The 23,837-nt window shown below is 47.8% G+C and overlaps 1 protein-coding gene across 1 annotated transcript in view; it reads right to left on the bottom strand.

Moving 5' to 3' along the window:
• Ide (Insulin degrading metalloproteinase) overlaps positions 1-23,837 on the bottom strand; it is a 192,390-nt gene that overhangs the window by 63,334 nt on the left and 105,219 nt on the right. The window contains exon 20 of the mRNA XM_084591631.1: positions 15,874-15,965. Within this exon, the coding sequence (XP_084447757.1) occupies positions 15,874-15,965 (92 nt within the window). The remainder of the gene's footprint in view (positions 1-15,873; positions 15,966-23,837) is intronic.

The following is a 23,837-nucleotide window of genomic DNA, read 5'->3' as shown; positions in this document are numbered from 1 at the left end:
CAAGAAGCACGGTCCTTATACTACGGGTATGTGGGGCACGCCACAAGGCACAGTGCTGTCCCCACTACTCTTTAATTTGGCAATGCTTCATCTCCCTGCCCAACTAGGTGAGGTTCAAGGTATACAGCACGCGCTGTATGCCAACGACATCACCATTTGGGCTACACAGGGCAACATTGGTAACATTGGCAAGTGGAGGAATGCCTGCAAACAGCGACGGGCATAGTGGATCGCTATGCTACGTACTGTGGTCTCCAGTGCTCTCCTCAAAAATCAGATTCGTGCATCTACGCCTCTCGCCGAGATGCAACAAGACACCAATACTTCTCTCTCTGGCTAGTGGACCCATACGCGAAGCCACAGAGATTAGAGTCCTCGGACTCTTTATTCACCAAAATCGTCGCGCTGACACAACACTAGCCAAGCTTCGCAAGGTTGGCGACCAAGTGGGCCGCATGGTCCGCCGCATCTCCAACAAGCGTGGTGGCCTCAGAAGCAGGGATGCGATGCGACTCGCCCATGCTTTTGTGACGAGTCGAATTCTTTATTCAACTCCATACCTGCACTTGTGCAAGCATGATGAAGACATCCTGGAGGTCACTCTCCGCAAGATGATCAAGAGGGCGCTCGACCTCCCGATCTCTACATCCAATGCGAGGCTCCTTGCATTGGGGGTGGTGAACACCTATCGGGAGCTACGCGAGGCGCACCTCACTAATCAATACACGCATCTTGCCCAGACCGTGTCCGGTTGTCGCCTTTTGGACTAGCTACATATATAACACAACCATCACATTGAGGAAAGGGTACGAGTGCCAGACCTATAGAGAGGCACCCTCCGTGTTCGACCCCTTCCTACCAAAATGAACAGAGAAGACCACAATGGACGGCGTCAGGCGCGGGCAAATGCCCTGCACTGCCATTATGGCTCTAAACACAATGTTTTCTATGTGGATGTTGCGGGCCCGCACCATTCCAGGGGAGGATGGTACACGGCTGCAGTCGTTCACGAGGAAAGACAGGTGGATGGCCTCACTTTTAAGGCCCTTAGCGCAACCCAAGCGGAGGAGGTAGCAATAGCCATGGCTGCCTCCCACCCTCAATCTAAATTCATCCTATCCGACTTGCGAGGGGCCTGTCGGAATTATGAGCTGGGCTGGATAACGCCTACAGAGCAAAGAATACTTCAAAGAGCAGCTTTTTTTCTCATTTGGACTCCAGGCCACCAGGGCCTACCAGGGAATGAGGCCGCCAACTCGGCCGCCCGGGCACTCACTAACCGGGCCCCCGGCGTAGACCCTACCGATCTGGACCAGGACACTTATCCTCTCTTAACATTTCCAGAAATCTGTGCCTATTACTGGAACTCGCACCGTCAGTACCCGGCTCCTCTCAAGGGGCTAGGAAAAGCGGGTTAAAGAATACTTCTTAGACTTACTAATACTCTACTGTGCCTGGCAGTACTCAAACATTTCGACCCTTCCCTTTCTGGCCTCTGCCCTTTCTGTGGAGAGGTGGCTGACACCTATCACATGGCTTGGGCATGCCAGCTAAATCCTTCTCTTTTACCCATAACCCCTTCCCCTACCCGAGAGGACTGGGAGGCGGCTCTGCTCGGCTGCCTGGACCTAGCGGCACAAGAGCTGGTCCAGCGAGCTCGTGTGGCGGCCCAGACCAATGGAGTCCCGGAATGAGGGACTCCGCCTAGTATTGTAAGGGGAGCGGCCCACTAGGGGTGGCTCTCCAAGCAACCTCTTCTTTTAAATGCTTTCCACCACCACCACCAGGTGCTTGCTATTCCGTTCTTCTGACACCATGTAGCGTATTCAATGTGACTGACTGCATGAAACGTCAAGCCAGAAATGCGATCCGTAGCTTCGCTGACGACTGGACTGATGTCTCTCGCGAATGGGCTGGACGGCACCGTCAAATCTGCTGCCTTCACATTTGACAAATGGGGTACGCATGGTCTAGATGGTTTAGCCAAGGTCGGATTAACAGTGATGAGGGCTCGGTTCAAAAATAAGAGGGCACCTATAAGCATCCCCCATTCTCTGTTGTTCTGTTTGAGACCTGATGCATTTTAGAATTTCCTACAGACACCCCACCCTGACTGTATGAAAATCGCTTCAGCATATACTTTCCCTTGGAGCACACGGTCAAGCTGGCATCTAGACTGGGCTATTCTAAGAAATAACAGGGCACACAATATCCTCCCTCAATATCAGAATGTGCACTCATGGAAATGAGCAGCCAGATGAAACTGAGGACACCCTGAAAGAAAATGTCATTTGTAAAGTGTTTGAAAAATATATTGGCGTCAAATGCAAGTCAATTGCACGCATTCACCATTTAGGACGCGCTGGAAACTGTCGGCCTGTTATTGCTTATTTTCAGGATTACAACGAAAAACAGGCTGTCTTGAAGAACTCAAAAAAATTGAAGGGTACAAACTTTTTTGTTCAAAACGATTACAGTCAACCGACTTTACGTAAGCGAAAATTGCTCTGGGAAAATTTAAGGGCCGATAAGGATAGCAAGAAGCGTGTGCCTTTATTTCATGACAAACTAAAGGTTAACAATGTATTGTTTGTGTGGGATGACGCAAAGAACGAACGTGTGGCACTTCCATCCAGGACGGCACGTGCTGATTGACATTCTGTTCGGTCACGTACAGCACCAAAGGAGCTCAGGCTGCTTAACGCGAACACTCAGAGCCTCGTAAATAAAACCGATAAACTAGAATACCTGCTTTTAGCCTATAATCCACATATACTATATCCACAAAAACCTGGCTTCATGATGGCATTAACAACTCAGTTCTTATTCCTCCAAATTATCACATATTTAGGCGAGACAGTCCTTCCCGCGGTGGTGGCGTTGCTATCATTTTAAAGAAACCTCTAAGTGGTTACCCTTTGGTTCAGCTAGATGAGCAAGAAAGCTTGGTTATTAAGGTCAACTGCTGGAGCCATTTGTTCACTCTATGTGCGGTCTACAGACCTCCAGCTTCTACTCCAGATGTTTTGTTGAAATTGCACGATCACTCATGTTCTTTTAAGGATGACAACATTATTCTAGCCGTTTTTTTTTTAATCTTCCTGGTGTTGACTGGAGTGACTCGCGTTCTGCCTATGACGTTTCTAATCCTCTTGGCAATATAATGTTAATGTGTGATTTAACTCAGACTGTTACCGAATACATCAGGATCACGGGCAGTACACGCTCAATTCTAGATCTTTTTCTCCTCAGTTCCAGTTTGTCATGTTATTCTGTGTCCATTCATGACGGTATTTCCAATCACAAGAGCGTTCACCTCTCTTTAATTCTCGGAAACCCCAAAGTGCACAAGGAACAACTGAACAAAACAGTGAAGGATTATTCAAAAACTGACAACAACTTCATTCTTGATCGTCTTTGGTTCATTTGCGACAACCTTCCGAAAACCACCAACTCAGTTTGGAATACGCTGAAATACCCCATCAATGACTGTATCGATACACTCATTCCTAATAAGCGCGTTAGAAAGGACAAGAACAACCTGTGGGTGACCAGGGATATTATGCATATTCATCGAAGACTTAAACAAGCTAAAAAAAGCGGTAAACAGCCTTCAATCATAGCCCAACGCAGAAGCGAGCTTGCATCTAAATTGTCTAATGCTAAGGCAAGGTATTTCAGTTATTCCCTTCCACAGTTTCTAAAAAGCAACCCCAATACATTTTGGTGCTATCTAAGTGACTCAAGTGATGAAGTAGAGAAGATATCAATAAATGGGTCCATTGTTAACAACGCGTCCGACGTGGCCGAGCACTTGAACTGTAATTTTCAATTTCTTCTCTCCCTCGTTTCCTGACGTAGTACATATTAACCCGTCCTCTGACATTAAACCCAATTTCATAGCTTATGAAGGTGTTCTTAGTATGATACTCAATCTCAAAACTAAATCCTCAGTAGGTCCGGATAATATACCTGATGCGTTTTTGCGCCGCTACTCCGAACCACTCGCTCATATTCTGACCCACCTTTTCCATTTGTCCTTCAGTAAATGCATTCTTCCAAATGACTGGCGTATGGCTCGAGTGGTTCTGGTTTTTAAAAAAGGCGACCGTTCAAACGTGGAAAACTACTGGCCTATCTCGCTTACTTCCACTACATGTAAACTTATTGAACACATTTTATCTGACTATGTGGTCTCGTACCTTGAAAATAAGAAAATCATTTCACCCTTTCGAAAGAGGCTTATCAACCAACACGCAACTCGTGACCACTCTTCACCTCATCATTAGATAGATGCAGTTTTCTTGGATTTTAGAAAAGCCTTTGACTGCGTTTGTCACAGTAAACTGTTATTTAAACTTCCTGATAACCTCAGGTTCCGGTAAAGGACTGCTCCTCTGACGTTCTGACAGTGTCCTCCGAAGTGCCCCAGGGTAGCCTTGGCCCTGTCCTTTTCCTCGTCTATATCAATGACATTGTCGCGGCCATTGACACTACAGCTATAAATATTAGGTTATTTGCTGATGACTGCATTCTATTTAAGCCTATAAATAGTCACCACGATCAAACATGCCTACAGACAAACCTTAATGCAGTTGCAGATTGGTGCGTGGAATGGTTAATGGAAATCAATACAGATAAAACTTTTCTTTTACGGGCCACGAAAAAGAAAAATCCGCTCCAGTTTGCCTATACACTGAACCATAAAAACCTAATGCAAGTCGATAACTACAAATACCTTGACGTAACTTTAAATCAGCACCTTAGTTGGACCCCTCAAGTCGACAATATTTGCGCTGCTGCTTCTAGAAAACTTGGTTTCCTCCGCCACAAATTAAAGTCTGTCCCGCAGTCCATAAAGCTACTAGCCTACAACACCTTCATAAGACCTAAACGTGAATATGCGAGTGTGTCATGGGATCCATTTCTCAAAAAAGATATACAGTCACTGGAGATGATACAAAGAAAAGTAATCCGTTTCATTTTCAACAGTTATGAAAGGCGTGCTTCACCGTCAGACATCATGGCTGTAAATAATATTCCATCATTATAAAAAAAAAAGAGCACTTGCCAGGGTTCAAATTTCTTTTTTCTCTTTACCACAAACAGTTTAATTCCACCGCCAAAAACTACATGTGCCCGCGCTTAATCTGGCATACTAGGAATGTTCATGCCCACAGCCTTACGCCCCTCTTCATTCCCGTGACAGCGGCGGCGGGGATTTCAGCAGAACGAGTCGGATGTGCGGCCTCCACGCGGAGACAGCCCGACATGGGGGTGGCCGTCCTCCCTTTGGCTGCGGCGCCAGAGGCAGAGCTTACCAACCCGAGTCCCGACTCCTGTCCTGCGGCATGGACCTGCTGAGGGATCAAGCGTGCAGCTTTAAAGGGGAAAACGATGCCCAGGTGGAGGTCACAATTAAAGGAGGAAGGGTGTGAGAATTCAACATTCCCCTTGCCCGCACGACGCGGCGAACACCCTCTCTCTCCCTTACACGGGGAGCCCTCATCTTTCCTCTCCTGGCCTCCTTCCTCCAGAGCTGTGGAGGAGAGGGCAGGGGTGAGAGAACTGGCGTAGCATGCTGGGTGGCCCCTCTTTCCCCCTCCCCTCTCATTTCGGCGGACAGCATCTGGATCCAGAGAGACAACATAACGACGCCGGAGCGCACAGATGCTGCTGCGATACCAAGGAAGAACATTGGGCACAAGCTTGGCCCGCTGTCTGTGCCTCGGTGTTTCGTTCTTCCCTGCCACGAATGTGGTCAGAGCTAGCGGTGTGGCTTTGGTTTTCAGAGAGAAGCCAGAGCCCCGTGAGAACCCCCACAAGCTCCACCTTTGAGTGTATTATAGGTAAGCGTTAATGGCTCCTATCTGCCTACTCTTCATGCAGATTCTCTTTCGTGCATATGCACATGCACTTTCCTTTAAAAAAATGATGAGCACTTAAGCCATGCTATCATGCCTACAAGACAAAGCTTTTGCATATTCCCAATTTTTTTACAGAAACATTACATGTTTACACAATTAGGAAAATATAAGTTTAAATATTTTATAGGAATGCAATGCAGGAATGGGGCATGTATTCATATGTCTTTTTTTTATTCCACTTTCAAGCAAGTGAATAAAGGAGTTTACGTTTCTATAAGCGTTTTCGAACGTTTTGCTGGGAGAGTTCCTTGATGAGATGTTCAACATTGACCAGCGTGAGATTCTCGCGTTCCCACTAACAGCAGATACAAATTACTGCCCCGCCGGGGTGGCGCAGTGGTTACAGCACTTGACTACTGTGCCCAAGGTAGTAGGATTGAATCCCGGCCTCGGCGGCTACGTTTCGGTGGAGACGAAACGGGTGGCGTCCGTGTGCTGTGCGATGTCAGTGCGTGTTAAAGAACCCCAGGTGGTCGAAATTTCTGGAGTCTTCCACTATGGCGTCTCTCATAGCCTGAGTCGCTTTGGGACGTTAAACCCCGCAAACCAAACCAAACCAAATTACTGTGGCAGCTGTCAGATATGAGAAATCATAACCTCCAACTAATAATCTATTGCTTTCGTCACAGCTTTCATTGCTTCATCATCATCAGCCGGACTATACCCACTGCAGGGTGCAGGCTTCTCCCATATTCATCCAATTAACCCGGTCCTGTGCTAGCTGCATCCACCTGACCCCTATGAACTTCTTAACCTCATCTGCCCACCTAATTTTCTACCGCTCCCTGCTGCGCTTTCTTTTCCTTGGAATCCAGATTGTTACCTTAAGCGACTATCTGTTATCCTCCCTTCGCACTATATGTCCTAAATTGAGTCATTTCTCGCTCAATTAAATAAAACAGGCAACTGACATGAACAGCAGTAACAGCAGAGGCCAATTGATTTACCAGCTAGTATGAACTGACTCTGTTAGAACCTGTTTATTCCACTTGACCACCCACTAGGACCCACTGATTTCCAGCTAGTAGGCATCTGGAACAAGTTAATACCAGTTGAGCACCAGATGGGACCAGCTGAAACCAACCGAAACCAGTTAGAAATAGCCAACGTTCTTAGATATAGACAATTGGAAAACTGCACGCTGCAAAGTGGGCCAAAACGATCGCCGATCTGGCGTAAGTTGATCGCAAAGCGACCGCAGCGCCCCTCTCCCCTGCCGCGGTAGATGGGTGAGTCCATTGAGCTAATACACAGCAGAAATTTTAAAATACTATTAATCTTCTTTCAGCAATGCAAAAAAATATAAAATTGTGTTTCCGTTTTTTAAACAACTCTTTGTATGCATGAAACGCCACCGCGTTTGCAAACATATCTCAAGCAGGCAGGTAGCAGAAGACACGCTTGAGCCACGCCTGCAACCTCCTTGATTCAGAGGCGTCAGTAGACGTGGTGGCTTTCATATGCGTGCAAAAGTGTCTTAAAAACACAAACACAATTTTATTTTCTGTTGCATTGCTGAAAGAAGAGTTTTTCTGAAATTTCCGCCTGTGCATTAGCGCAATGGCTTCACCCATCTACCGCAGCGACGGTAGATGGGTCGCTTTGCAATCAACTCGGGCCGAAGCGACGATTGTTGGGGCCCACTTCGCAGTGCGGCGTGCCAGCACAGTTTTCCAACCGTCTATATCTAAGAACGTTGGAAATAGCTAAAACTATTTCGTATTTTTTTTTTATCCATTTAGGCAAACACAAAATTCAGTAAATTGACTAGAGAAATATGAGACTTGCTGGGGTTAAGCGTACGATGTGATGAACAGCTTTTGAAACATTTGACATTGCAATATATAAGCTCTTACCTTGAAATCTGCCATCTTTTTTCTAACTCTCGGGGAGAGGGGGGTCCTGAGAACAGAGGGCCCAGTTCATTTAAACCCTTCGAACCCTGGATAATCCAGCCCTGGGTTCAGCTTCGGTTAAACTTAGCGGGAAGCGCCTCTATATATACTCGAGACGGACGTCAGCAGTCATGTTTCACCACACAGCTGCTCACGAGCTGAGCTACTTCCCACGTCAGTTGATCTTTGACCTTGACCTCTGCTGGGAACATAGCTACCCAAAGTGGCTGTGGCTTAAGTTCCAACTTGACCTCGAAGCTGTTTGAAGGTCATCGGAAGGACACGATGACCTTGGCTTTACCTCGCGTAGCGAAGCTTAAAAAATCAGATTTTAAGTGACAGCCGCAACCCATAAAATCACTCAAAATAATGGATGGCTCTAACACTAGTCAATACTGTGGGATTCTCTACGGGGCTGTGGCTCCGCTCTCAGAGCAAACAGCACTCCGCTAGCTCAGATCACAGTGGCGGCCCCCAAGGACAACACGAGCACCGAGGACCAAAGGGTAAACCGGTTTAATGGTTTTCCTCAGCCGCGCACGCGCGATCAACCAATTCAGTTCACCTGGTTCCAGTCCCTCTTTTCCGGACGCGTCCGCACTGCTGGCCCATCCGGTCCGCTCTGTCAGAGGTTGCACACCACCACACACACCACACACGCACTCCCTCTCCCCGAAAACCACACCCAGCCAACACACCGCGCTCTTCCCCTGCCACAGCAGTCGAAGGAGAGAGGAGGAAGGAGGCTGTCACGTGATGTAGAGAGGAGATGCCACACCTCATCCTTGCCGCCGCGTCGTAGCCAGGAGGGGAAGTAGCGGCGATATGTTCCTTCCCACACCCCTCCTACCTCAATCGAGGCGTCCACCCGGGGGTGCAGGCACGCTTCGCTTCCACCCTTTAGTGCCGTTGGTCTGGCTTCTCGGCAGTTCCCTGCCGCTGGACACTAGGTTGTGCCCCGGAGAGGCAGGCTCTGCATCTGGAATCTTAGTCGCTGCTGCCAGGGTGAAGGCGCAAAGTTCGAAAGCTGGAATCGTGGTGCGCCGCTTGCTTCAAGCAGCGTCGACGCCCTGGGATTGTCAACCAGGGCAGGAGGCATGGCTCGTTCATCTTCTCCAGCCAGGGCTGAACAGACGTACTCGGGTCCGGGAAAGCCCAGACTGCGGCGGGAGAGGTCAGAGTGCACTGGTATCTCCTCGCCCTCCCGTTAGTTATTGGGTCGAGCTCGAATGCGAGCTGCTCCAAGAATTTTTGCAGGCTGGCGCAGCCACAGGGCACGCTGTCTAAACATCACCTTCGCCGCTCTCGCCGCCTGAATGCAGACAGCGTAGCCCATGCGCCCGGAGTGCCGGTGTCATAAATAAGGCCAGTCGGCGGGCTAGGTCCCTCTGAACGTGCTCAGCACAGGCTTCGCGTAAAGGAACACTGCCGGCTTGTGTATCGACACGCGCCGGATAAACACGAGACCTCTCGTGCCCTTGCGGTTGACATTAGGCGACTTCGCCTACCTTCCGCACTGTAACATCGAGGAAAGGACTGCCTTCCCTTGCATGCGCTTGCGCGCGAACTCGCGCGTCTGGCGTTCCTCCCTCAACAGCTCGAATGCGAACTGTGCAAGCTAGGACCGCGTTTGAGGCCTGCATGTGCGCTCTCACGCATGCGGCCTCAACGATTTCGCTGGCTGCGGGTGTTATAGCGATGCCGGTAGAGAGTGCTCTCAGCATCGCCCACCTCGGCGCTCTCCGGAAAGAGAGGAGTTTCAGCTTCCGCAGCATCTCTCTGGAAATACTGCTTCAGCTCTCCCACATGAATGGGTCCGCTTATTCGGCCCGAGTGCGGGTCTTTCAGTCTGTAAATCAGCCGCGACTGTTTCTCTGCGATCACAAAGGGCCTGACCCATCGTGGCGCAAGGCCGGCCACGAATCCCGCGGATGCATCGCTGAGAACATGATTTCGCCTCAGAACCGTGTCTTCCAACTGGAACTCAAGGTCCCTGTGGGCTTGGTCGTAGCTCGCCTTTTGGCTTGCCCTGGCCTTCTCATGGCTGCGGCTCGCCTCCTTAATGACATTGGCCAAACGCTCTCGTAATCGCCGTGCGTAGTCGTCGACATTGGCCTCGACTTTGCGAACATTGTCCGACCTATGGGTCAGGACCGTGTCCGTTGGCGTGTTCAGCTGCCTGCCAAACATGAGAAAAGCCGGCGTGAAGCCGGTCGAGCGATTTACACTCGTGCGCAGAGCGAAGGATATGGCGTCCAAGTGCTCATCCCAATCATTATGCGACCGCGCATATGCGTCCAGGAGCGGCTTGATATCCCGATTGCGGCGCTCGCTCACGTTGGACTGGGGATGATAGCACGTAGTTTTCTGCTGCCGTACACCCATTGCCGCGCACGTATCACGAAACACCTTCGACGTGAAATACGTGGCATTGTCGGTTATCAGTCGCTCTGGAAAGCCAAAACGACAAAACACCTCCGACAGCTTTCCCAAGATCTCCCGGGCAGTAGCTTTCCGCAGCGGGTACAGTTCAGCGAAAGCGCTGAAATGGCACGTAACGATGAGCACGTATTTGTACCCCTTTTTGCTGCGCGGCAGCCGCCCCATCAAATCGCACGCCAGGATTTGCCATAGCTTCGTGCTTATGATGGGCTGGAGTAAGCCAGGTGGTCTGCCACCTCGAGGCTTCCTCTCTTGGCAGATGTGGCATGTTCGCACGTAACGACATACGTCAGCCTTCCTTCCGGGCCAGTTAGCGAACCGACAAAGCTTCCGCCATGTCTTTGGGGCGCTCCCATGACCGTCGGCGTCGTGATAGTGCCGCATAGCGGCGTGGGGCAGTTTGCGCGGAATCACAACTTTAAAGCACTCACTGGAGGCTTCTTTGTCTGGCACGTATTTTAGCAAAGCTCCTTCACAGTTCAGCAGGAAGTTCTCCAACTCACTCATAGCAATACCAGCTACACTAGAGTTAGCGCCAACCACACTACCAGTGGCTTCACAGCGCAATTTGGCCTGAGTTGTCAGAGCATCCGTCTCTTCGCTAAGACAATTGATTAACTCCTGACAGTACGAGTCTTCCTGCTCAGCTCTGAGAAGCTCTTCTCTGCTGAACGCTACTTCGAGGGGGACTACTGCTCCCACAAAGCGCACGTGCTTTCGGGGCTCCGCAGGCGGGGTGCTGCCCGCTGCGCGCTCCCTACGCAGAGGGGGAGACAGCTGCCCTTCCGTCTCCTCCTCGTCTTCGCCTGCCGGTTGGGTGTCAGTGACCGGCGCCCGTGACAGCGCGTCCGCGACTGCATTGGCAGTCCCTTTTCAGTAGCGCACTTCAAACTCGAAGCATTGTAGTGTCAGGGCCCACCACGCAAGCCGACCGCTGGGCTCGCGCAGGCGTTTCAGCCATGTTAAGCCCATGTGGTCGGTCTCGACCGTGAACCTTGTTCCTTCTACGTACATTTCGAAACGTCGCAGTGCGTAGATAATGGCCAAACATTCCTTTTCCGTCGCTGAGTAATTGCGTTCTGCCGGCGAGAGCGCGCGGCTCGCAAACGACACTGGTCGCAGCTGATCCCCATCCATCTGGAGGAGTACGGCGCCCACTCCGATATCACAGGCATCAGTCTGGATAACGAATGGCTTGTTTAGGTCAGGCAGCTTCAGAGCTGCTGTTTCAGCGATGGCGTGCGAGAGTTGGCAAAAGCTCCTTTCCTGCTCATCTCCCCATTGCCAACGGGAAGACTTTCTTAGCAATTGTGCCAAGGGCGCTTGCAGGCGCACACAGTTTGGAATGAACTGTCGGTGGTATCTCACCATACCGAGATATCGGCGAACAGCGCTGACATCTGTAGGCGCAGGAAACTCCAGGATCGCCCGAAGTTTCTCTGGATCAGGAGACACCTGCCCCCGTTCAACTCGATATCCAAGCAAGCTCACCTGAGCCTGGCATATCTGCGCCTTTGCGGGAGTGAGCGTAAGGCCAGCGGACCTGAGCTTTCCCAGAACGTCTCTGAGGTGATCGAGGTGTTCCTCGAATGTGCGGGAATAGACTATCACATCGTCCAGGTAGGCAAGGGCGTGCTGCCATCGGGCATCGCCGAGTATGCGGTCCATTAGTCTCTGGAATGTGCTCGGAGCACCGGACAATCCAAAGGGCATTCTTTTGAAGTGGAAAAGTCCTCTGTGACATGAGAACGCCGTTTTGTACTCATCGCCTGGTCGCATTTCGACCTGCAGATACCCCTTGCTGGCGTCAAGTATCGAAAAGAACCGAGCGCCGCCAAGATTGGAAACAATCTCGTCTATTCTCGGAAAGGGGTATGCATCTTTCTCCGTGACCTCGTTCAGATGCCGATAGTCCACGCACAAACGCCAAGTGTGGTCTTTCTTTGGAACGAGCACCACTGGGCACCCCCATGGACTTTGAGAACGGCATATAAGACTAGCATCGAGCAACTCCTGGAGCACCTCATTGATCGCTTGCCTTTTAGCAGCGCTGACGGGCCTTGGGTTACATTTCCAGAGCAGCACGTCACCCGTATTTATGCGGTGCTGCACCAGATTGGTACATCCCGGCTGGTCTGTGAACATCTCGTCAAAGTTGTGTAGCAACGACAAGAGTCGGTCACGTTGGTGCTCTGTCAGCGCACCGGCATCAGCCAGCAATCTCTGCATTTTCTTTTCCGAATGCGGATGAAAAGCGTGCTGACAGGCCGCCGCTGCCGATCGCGGCAGCTGACACGGAAACCCACTGTCTCTTCAATAAGGCTAGCGACCCTCTTACGACAAAATAAAAAAATATGACCCTTCCTACTATCCCCTGACAGCTCTTAACTGCTGAACGCAAGCTCAAGTGGGTGTCCCCACTCTTACGAGATGCACGTGCTTTGGAGGTTTCCGCAACAGGGCGCTCCCCGATGCAACCTCCTTCCGCAAATTTGGTGTACTACGGCTCCTAGTGACATCGCACAGGCGACTATAATTCACGCTCCCTTTCCGAACGGCATTTGGCTGCTCGTGAACTGACCTGCCGAATGCGAGTGACCTCAACGCATATCCATGCGACGCCGCTCCAGTAAACTTGGCTCTCGACTCTCCTGAGCCGGTGAACTTTGAACCTGTGCTCGGCGCGCTTCGGCAGCGCTCTCAACCGCATTCTCCGCTGTACAGACAGCGCGGTTTTGAGCCAACGGGCAAAACGGACTTACCGCATCGGCGGTTCTGGGCGGAGGTAGGCAAATGGGCAATTATCGTGAGCTGGACCAACGGGCCGGCTTTCCGAGCGGGTGTAAGGGGGGTAGCGTAGGCAACTGGCAGTAGCTTGTCGAGTAGCTCAGGATCTCCTTGAAAATGACTCGTTCGGTGGACCACAACTGCGATTTCACTGGAGGCGTATCGCAATAGCGGTTGGAAACCCCTGCCATCGAGCTAGGCTTCGCATACCGGCCAGGATCGCCCAGCCGACTTTGGACGACTTACTGCGTGGAATTCCACCATTCTTCGTGAGCTAGCCTCCCCAACTGGACTGCCAGTGGGGCCCCCCGGTGCTGTGGCGGAGAGCGCGGGGGTGAGAGAACGGCCCCTCCTTCCCCCTCCCCTCTCATCTTGGCGGACAGCAGCTTCACCCGGAGAGACGACGCCACGACGCCGTAGCGCGCGGATGCTGCTAGGACACCGAGGAAGAAGATTGGGCGTTCCCAATAAACAACTTGGCCCGCTGGCTACGTTTGCCTCGGTGTGTCGTTCTTCACGGCCACGGCTGTGGTCAGAGCTAGCGGAGTGGCCGCGGTTCTCAGAGCGGAGCCGCAGCCCAGTAGAGAATCCCCACAATACATACAGTCGAACCCGGATATATTGAACCCGGACATATTGAATTTTGGTTATATCGAACTCACGGAATATCCCCTTGAAAATCCCAAGTAAATGTATAGGAAAGCCGCGTCATATATCTAACTCAATTTCAGTGGTCATTCGATATATCTAACTCCGCATCACGCCCTGGAAAGTGTGCCTTCCCCAAAAACGATAGCATCACCCTCGGCCGTTTGCCGCGTGACGTTTTCAAGCCACGCACGGAAGGAATGAGGGGACGGTTCGGCGACGGCTGGTCTAGGGCAGCGCCAAGCCCATTCCCCAAAGGCGCGCGCATCTGCGGCTATCATTTCCCGCGTGCCAGCACGTGATGTTTGTAAGCCATGTGCGTGAATGAACCAGAGAGAACCGGTGGGAAGGAGAAGGGAAAAACACGATAGAGCGAAGCGCAAGGGTGTGCCCATTCTTTTGTCAAGCTATCTCTCTCCTTCCTCTCTCCTGGCCTTCGTTCGCAGTAGCACGTGGTATGAATGCAAGCCAGCTCAGCCAGTTTTCAGACAGAACGTCGGACGCTTTCTCCAGCGTGTTCTGCGAACCCTCTACGCGTGGCGGCTGGCGTGGCTATGGCGCCTGCGGATGTTAAGAAGCGGCAGATCTCTCTCTCTCTCTCTTTTTTTTTTTTGCGAGTCGTTCATTCTTAACATTGTGCTGTACGCACGGAGTAGAGTAAGATATGGCGGCTGCGGACGTTAAGAAGCGGCAGTTTTTTTTTTCTTTTTCTGTTTTTTTTTTTTTTGCGAGAGTCGTTTATCCTTGCATGTATGAATCGACGACGAAAGCATGCGGTCAGCTGCGATCATGACACTGGATTTTAGCATTTTTCGCTTCAAACAGCATTTGTAGCTATCACGCTTTCCGATGATTTTGTGCCAGTGGACTACGCCCGTCCCAAGTGCGGCGTGATAAATCGAGCCAGGCTTGTGCAATCAAGCCATCGCTACTCCTTTACATCACTCTGCCAAGTTCGCTCCCCGCCACCGCAGGAGCTATCAAAAGATAAGCACGCTGCAATGTTACCGCTGCGCAGCATCTTGCCACACTACTAAGAAATGAGCTGTGGATGAGACGACCGAAACAGAGTGGCGAGCACCATCGACATGCAAGCGAAAACGCTCGCGATTTCTGCCGCGGCGACACAGAAACCTTGTTTTGAGCTGCCGCGGTGACTCGAGCAGCGAGAGGGACGCAGTTCCAACAAGTTGAATATTTTTCGCTCTGTCACTGTCGCTCGTCGCCGAGATTGTTCAATCGCTTGCATGTGAGCGAGCTTGCCTAAACGCTTTTATTTTTTTCAAAATTCTCGGGTGCAAAAGTGGAGGGTGGGTTCATTATGCGAGTGGGTTGATTACGCGACAAATACAGTATCGTTTCTTCGCACCGTAAGTGCCGTCACGAGCTGATTTCTGTATATTGAATTATCAATATACCAAACTATTTCACGATCCCCTTCGAGTTCAATATATCTGGGTTCGACTGTACAAGCAGGACTTCTTTTCAATGCTTTGAACCGGTATGCAACAGTGGTTTTGGCCTGGTATTTGGCAATTAGGCACAGCATGGTTAATGGCTAAAACATACCACAACATGTCCCTGTTATACAGCAAATAGTGGTACCTCTGCACCAAAAATGCGGTATGGATGTCAACGGTAACACATAATCGTATCAGCCATACAGTTGTGCTAAAAGTCTATTACAATGTCGTGTGCAACTGAAAAAGCAAGCTACACAAAGGGGAGTGTTGGACCAGTTGTTCCTGTAGTGGGCTTCAAACAGGACAGAAGTGGACCAAGCAAGGTAGGTCACTCACCTTCAAAACACACGGTGCATACAATTTTATACCAGTCTAATAGCTTGTGAACATACCAATACCACACCCTTCTGGTTCACTTTGCTTCAGCCAGTGAATTCTATGAGCGCAGGATACTGCTGTTTGGAAATGTCACCTTAATGTATTAAGTCAAGTGAGTAGTCCCTACCAAATTCCCAAACTACCTCACATATACTTATAGATATTACTGGGCTGTTGATGGCGTGTCACTGATTCAAATTTGGTTGAAACCTTGATAATTAATGCATTCTAAAATAATGCAGGACTTTGAGAAAAGCAGTCATTGCAAAAAATTTTACACTGGCATGAATAAACATAAAAAACGTCATTAAAATGTCATGTAGCAAAACATACCTGGCGAGTCAGGTTTCCATGCATAAGGCACTCAATATGCATCCTTGACAGCAACTTTGGAATCATTTCCTGGACTTTCTCTTTAGTAAGCTCTGAAAAGAATGGAAAACAAACAATGTGCACTTAGTAATGTGCCAACACTTTGGGCTCCACAGCAAAACAAAGTGCTCAGGTGGCTCGTATCATACTAACTCAATCTCAAAACCAGGAAATCAAGATGTTGCACCATCTGCTTGTCGAAGCTGTGGGTTTAAAAGTAAACCTAAGTGTCTTGGCAAGATTCGTTCCCTTCTGTCCATGCATAAAAAGCAGTGAACCATAAAGGGACACCTAATTTGACTAGACTACATGTTGGCAATATGACAGCACTATTCACACAAAGTTTGGCGTATTCTTTTGCTTTCTTGTCTATGGGAAAAGTTGTAGTTTTTGGGTGGTGCATAGAATAATTTTTTCCAGTTACCAGAACATGCTTGATACTAAAGTGTATAATATTAAATTTTAGGGGAGGAAATTCCCTTCTTATTGCTACTAGTATCAGCCAATATATTTACTAGGTTTGTGCAAATATTAGAAATTTTGAATGTGTTTGTTATTCAATGAATTCTAAATTCCCGAAATGCACCGCAATTTCCCTGCATTGCAATGCTTGACTGTGCAGCGAGGCCTCCTTAAAACGAGACGTTCATACTTTGGTTTGATCTCAAAGGCATTCATCAGTAATACTACTGCGATGTAAACAGTTTATGCAGTTTTTTCATACCCAATCAATAATATGAGCTTTCAGTTCATTTAGACATTTTTTTCTGGTTTCTTGAAGGCCGAATTAATGTATTCAGGAGCTATACGACAGCTCCAACCGGCTTCATGCAGATCTTTCGTGATAAAAAAAACTGGTATATGAAATCCTGTATAATATTCATACTAGTAGTTGGTTATACAGTAAAACCTCGTTAATATGTACCCGCATACCAAGCAGTTGTGGTTAAAACGTAGTTGCGAGAATTCCCCAGCTTAGCCACCATTGGAGCCCATGTATTGGCTGACCACTTAAGAACAGTGGCTCACGAAGTGCCTACTGCTTAATGCTTACCTGCCGTCGCAGTTTTGCTGGCTGTGCTGCGACGTGAAAGGTTTTCCACCTTTCCAGAGAGCATAATCACGTGCGGACTGCCGCCGATACAACATTTTGGCCATGTTCCGGATGGATGGATGGTGGCCTTAATCTTTGTGCGGCAGCTTACATCGTCTAGCCTATAAACCCCCTTCAATCAGCCCATGGTTTTTTAATTTCCCCAATCTTCTAACCGCCCCTTCGTGATAAAGAAGCGATCCTGGCTCGTCTTTTCCTTCTGCGAACCAGCCTTTAGGATAACACAAATATGGACCTCATGCCTATAAATGCTATATGCAGTGAAAGTCAATTCTAAATGTCTCATTCAGCAGTTAATTTTTTTAATATTAGGCAGTCTGGATATGTTTTCCCAAATAATACATTTTTTTCCCAGGCTTTTAAAAAATCTATCAACAAGGTTTTACTGCAGCTGAAATGAGAAAGGAACTCAAAAATGTGAAAGCTGAAAATGTAGAAATAAAGAGCGGCACCGCCTCTCGAAAGAACGAGAGGACATGAAAAAAGAGGTACAGCAGAAGAAGTAATCTAGAAATTAAGGGGCTTGTCTCTACTTTGAAAGACGCTATCTGCAAACCGAGATCAGTGAGAGCGACACTGAAGTCGTTGCCATCGATGAACAAAAAAGAGCCAAATGTAGTGGTCAAATTCAATTCCCGTACCACTGGAGACAAAATGCCGAGACTTAGGTTTCAACAGTTGAGAAGAAAAGAGGTGACCAGTCTATGTGAACGAGAATTTGTGCCCAGCTAAGGAAGTGAGGCAAAAAATGAGAAGGGTTGGAAGGTCACAGAGAGGAAAATTTTGATGCTCAAGACAAACAACTCGCACATACTGCAGGTAACACGCATGGCTGACCTCACCCAGGTACGGTAATAAATACAGCTCTATCTCTGAATGACTTGTACTTGTGCCCAAATTGAAAACAAATGGCTTGGACACAGTCGGGTATCTGTGTTAACATCCGGAGTGGTTGGAAAAACCTGGATCCCTTGGTTGCTTATCTGTCTCATACCGTTACGATGCTACTGCGCTGACAATTTGTCAATATTAGCAAGAGGTAATCACGGCAGTCATCTTTCAACAATTCAATGTTGAAATCACCACAAACAATTAAAGATGATTTACCCGTCACGAGTGATAATAGGGTAGTTTCCATTACTGAATGTAGTTTCTGTAGACAGGCACTAGCTGAGCGGTAAACAATATCAATAATGATGCCACACTTGAGTTCGATGAACAGATATTCAACTATACTTCCGTCATAACTGATATTATCTTTCTGACGATGTTCGTCAGAGACAGTTCGTATGTCTAGGAGATTATAAATCGACTTCTTCCCCAGTGCTTTCAGGTGTGCCGCAGGAAAGTGTCTTGGGCCCCCTTTTATTCTTGGTTTTTATAAATGATCTTCCAAAATCAATCACTGTTCCAGTCAGACTGTTCGCTGATGATTGTGTGGTGTACAAAACAATCAAATCCGCAAGTGACCAAGAAGAACTGAACACTAACCTACAAGAAATTGAAAACTGGTGCGCTAAATGGCAAATGGTACTCAACCCTGATAAATCTGTAATCATGTCTGTTAACAGGAAGAAAAATGTTATGATATTTCCTTACTACATTGCAGGTAAACAAGTTAATAGGGTACAACAGCACAAGTATCTTGGTTTGACCTTTAGTTCTGATCTACGCTGGAATACGCACATAAATAATGTATGCTCTAAAGCATACAGGGTAATATGGGGGCTAGGTCATAATATCCGCAGCGCAACTCCCGATATAAAAATACTCATTTATAGGACCCTGGTAAGACCGGTACTTGAATACGGGAAAATTGTGTGGGACCCCTACACCGCATCTAACAAAACAAAAATTGAAAAAGTCCAAAGACTTGCTTCCCGTTTTATCTACAATAAATACCGAAGAACCAATTCACCAACCGAATTGAGCAAATCAGCCAACCTCGAAAAACTAGAATGCCGCACTAAGATAGAAAGGCTGAAGTATCTCTTTCTTCAAATCCATGGTCATTTTAAGATTAACACATCACACTATTTTGCAATACACCCCGACGAGTCATCAAGACATCGGCATAGTATGTATATTCCTGTGCCGCTTTCTCATAATGATTGTTTTAAATACAGCTTTTTTTCCTCGTGTGATTACTGAGTGGAACATGCTGCCTGACTGCATTGTAAAAAGCAATACTCAAGATGCCTTTCTTGAAAGCCTAAAAACATACTTTGAACAAAACGTGCCTATATAAAAATTGTCCCTCTGCATAATCTGTTTCCCTTTATTTCTTTTGCTGTATTATTTGACGTTCTGTTTTACGTTCACTGTATTTGCTTGTATTTTTGTGTCGGACTTTTGTAGTTGTTGAAATGTACTCCTTTTTTTTGTGAATTTTGTTTATTTCCACTCCTGTAATAGCCTGCATAGGCTGACAGTATTAATAAATGAAAATGAACGAATGAAGGACATAAGTGTGTCTGCGACACTGCCACCTCAGACCACAATCCCATTTTTGTTCTTTATCCTTGTGACCCTCTGTGCTGTCCTTCCAAACAGTCTAGGAAACGTGCAACCCAAGTCGATTACCCTCAAGCCACATTAGTTGCAAATCTTGGGGACAAACTTATTTTGCTTCCTACAGAAGAGAAAATTGCATGTGATAATTCATGTGTCTCAATTATGTCTCAATAATTTATAAATTGAGTACTATCATTAGTATCCATGCTTAATAACAAACTTTGTAAATTATTAATATAAACAGCACGAACACGAAGACAGAGGACAAGATAAAAGAAAGCCACAGCACAAGCGCTGACTCACAATTATGCCTAAGCCCTTTACTCCAAGGCCCAGAAAAAACAAACATGAAGAACGTTTGTTTTTTCTGAAGCCTTGGAGTAAAGGGCTTAGGCATAGTTGTGAGTCAGCACTTGTACTGTGGCTTCCTTTTATCTTGTCCTTTGTCTTCGTGTTCGCGCTGTTTATATTAATAATGAATAAGTACCAACTCACCCAACAAAGTATCTTGGTAAACTTTGTAAACTGGTAAATAACATCATTAACACTAGTACTCCGCTGCCATTCAATTTTTTCTTGTTGCCATCTCGTAATACAAGATATGCATTAAATGGCAACTTCAACTTGCCTGCCTGTCGTTACAAAGATTTGGAATACAGTACCTATTAATGTGAAGCTTGCAAATAACTCCTGTTCGTGTCTGTTTATTTACCGCTAGAAAATGATTTCAATAAGCAGTTACCAACTAGCCCAACCTGGAGCTTTAACGAAAAATTAAACAGAGATTAGTTCCTCTACTACCCACTGGATGGCTCTAGCTATCTATGAGTGCTTTCAAAATGGACATTTTTTCCCCACTCGTAAGCGGGCATTCGATTGTGCAGGTACGTGTTAAAGGGGTCATGCCATGGTCATCCAATATATTGCAGTTTTGTAGTCTGGCAAATAACACTGGACCTTATTACTTAATTTCCAAAGTTTGGTTTGGTTTGTGGGGTTTAACGTCTAAGGCTATGAGAGACACTGTAGTGGAGGGCTCCAGAAATTTCGACCACCTGGGGTTCTTTAACGTGCACTGACATCGCATAGAGCACGGGCACCTTGCTTTTTGTGTCCATCGACATGCAGCCTCCACCGCTGGGATTCGATCCCGCATCCTTGGGTACAGTAATCAAATGCCGTAACCACTGAAGCACCGCAGCGGGGAATTTCCGAAGTTTGAGCTCCCTAGACATATTCTTTATATCCAAATAAGTGACTAAGTTGAGACTGCGAAGCTCCTCCCACCGACAGCGATCACCATGTTGAAATGTTCACGTCCTAAACCAACACCGACTACCGCGTCATCTGCTGCTGTGATAAGCCCCAATGAGCTTATCACACAAGCTGCTGATTGTACTGTGTTCGTGCTGGTTTATACAGACCAGCATGACTCCCAATGACTGTACTCAGCACATTTCGAAAATAGAACGCAGGCTGTAGTGAAGCGCAATCTAGTTCTTGCCCACACATCCACCACCATCGTCCAATGACAGCACTGCATCCACAGCTGTAAACACCACTGCGCTGGCCACAATGGCTGTGGCTTCCACGAGCCATCCACGCCAGCAATACGGCGGATCCCTTGCGCCAATAATAAGTCCGGAATTTCAAAAATGAATGTTTCTTGAGAAATGCTGACCCATACGGCTCCTGCACAGGGCCACAGCAGCTGCCACCGCAGCGCCTATCAGGTGTACTTTAGTTAGGCAGCTAAAACGTCGCTGAAAGTAGTCATATGGCCTATTATAAAAGACTGGGGTTGAGAGTAAAGAAGTATCATGATCGAGTAGGCCATTTACTGTGACGCGTCATGTGATGATTAGGGAGAAGCAGACGGCCAAAGCGCTGCCGTCTATCGCACTCGCAGTCAGCGCCGTTGCGGTAAGCTGATGGCATCCGGTGCAGTAAGACTTGTAGTCTACTTTTATGATGCAGTTGGGGCCAGGGTGTCGAACCGGAACCAAACCTTAATTTTTCCCACCATCTTGGAACTAAACCCGAATCAGAAAAAAACCAAGGCACCGTTCCAAACTGGTTCGCAGTACGGTTCCGGCCCACTTTTTCTGGCAATTTACCTTCATTTTTTTCTTTTATCCCTGCCTGTAAAACGCTTTCTCGGTTTATTTACTAAGCGCAACCACACATTTAAAAAATCATAACCGTGCTGAAAAATTGAAAAGATGACAAGAAGGAAAATGTATTGCCACATTCATAGCACCAATCTGACTATCGTTTCATCCCGAACACGTGTGGCCGCTGCACAATGGCTCATGGAGAATGTTGGCCCATTTGAGAGCCTTCCTAGGCAGTGAAACAATAAGATATATTGAGTTACACATTTAGATAAATAAATATATAACCATGTACATCTCAAAAACGAAATGAACCTGTTAAAAATGTTGGAAATTGCTTTATTTTAATATCGTTCCACGACATCACAATGTCACACGGCACGTGCATAGCAGCCATATGCGTTGCGATGCCAGCAGATGCAATTTGGTTGACCGAGACTTCAGAATGATGAGCTGACGCTGATGGTGGGAAGACCGCCTTGAGCAGGAATATACCGCTCTGTTCTTGAGCTGTATGTGCACTAAGCATAAAGATGATTGCATAAGTCGATTTCCCCTTTTGTCTTGTCCATAGCAATATCTGCTTGTTTTATTTCCCTTGGCTATGCCAGGAGTGAAGCTCCAATGTTCAAATGTGACGATAGGATGTATTAATTCATAAGCTCTATTTGGTTTGCTATCATTTCGGCCCATACATATGCGTGTCGAAAAAAAGAATGTGTTTCATCGCTTTACCCCCATCACTGATGCGAATACCTGAGACGAGAGGATATTGTTGCAGGTCCTGGGCGCACAATCGCGTGACACAAAAGTGGCATAGGGTCTAAGTCACTCCTGCGTGTCCTGTCGATTTTTTTTTTCTTTTTCTGGTTTTCATTCTACATGAGGGAGTGAGAGGGCGTCTGCAGGATGTCCGTGCAGTCCAGTGCTCGGGAAGGACTAAAGCGGGCGCTTGGCCGCTGGAGTGCGGCTTCGAGCTGGAGGACGGGAAGCGTGTAGCCATCCTGCGAGCAAAGCACACAGCAGCATGCTTGCTTTCTGTTTTTCTTAGCAGTGCGAAAAGGATGAAAGGAGGGGTAGGCAAGCTAGCTAATGTAGGCAGCGCGATTTCAAACCAGTGATAGCTTGGAGCTGCCCTCGGCAAAGCCCAGTGCAGTATGCACGCTTGCTTCCTTTCTTTTTATTGCTAGCAGTGAGGTATGGCCTGCTTTGGCCTGAGCAGGCCATACATCAACAAAACCGCGCGGTCAGCTGCGTTCGTGTCGCCGATGTTCAGCATAGTTCGCTTCTAAGGTGTTTGCTGCATCCCGGCGAGATCTGATGATTAGGTCAATGGCGATAATCAATCGTGACGACATGACGGTTACAGCGCAGGACGGTTACAGTGTGTGAATGTGATGTTAGATATGATTTGATAGAGCTTGGACATTTACGCTCTCAATTTCGAGCTTGAAAAACCGCTTGAGGAGCTCGAGGTCCTGCTTCCTCCGCAGCATTTCACCTCTCCGAACCCCGAGTGCTCGCTGACTTTTTAAACATGCACAGCGCACAGCAGTGCGCCGAGTAAGCCATCTCCGCTTCTGTCAAGGGCGCACAGCCAAGTTCGCAGTGTGCCACACCCGCAGGCGCTCTAGTTCAAATACTGTGTGATGTTATTAGTGAGCTGCCATGGTCTGCGCTGCGGACGGAGTGAAACTGCGGTAATAAAATCTAGTGCATAAATCTCAAGACAAAAGTCGGTTCATTACGCAAGTAAGTAAACTATGCGAGTATTACGGTATGTGCATGAAGATAACTAACACCACAAATAGGACGATGAATGCAAAAGAAGGCTTACCTCCTACGGCTCAAGCGCGCAGTTCTGAGGTGCGTCCGTTGCTTCCCCGATGTTCTGAAAGCCAGTCGTTGACTCCCACCCATGGCGTTACAATAACGCTGCCGTCTAATGATTCAAGCCAGGCGACACTACTCACCGCACCTCGCACTGACACTCACCTCACAAAGAGCAATGCCAATAGCAACAAGCAAAACACTTCACAGCACAAAAGTAGTTATACCACGGAGAGATGACTGGCTTCAATAGTTTGAAGGAGTGTAGTCACACGCGCCTTTCCTGGCAACTGATTGAACTCGAAGTTTTGCTACTTTTACCTAGATGACGCTAGCAGTAAAAATCCTTTAAT

This window comes from Amblyomma maculatum, chromosome 1 (genome assembly GCF_055883805.1).
Source record: "Amblyomma maculatum isolate TAMU_Amacu chromosome 1, ASM5588380v1, whole genome shotgun sequence".
NCBI classification, from domain to species: domain Eukaryota; kingdom Metazoa; phylum Arthropoda; class Arachnida; order Ixodida; family Ixodidae; genus Amblyomma; species Amblyomma maculatum.
The sequence above is the reverse complement of the archived record's forward strand: the minus strand, read 5'-3'. Positions and strand labels throughout refer to the sequence as shown.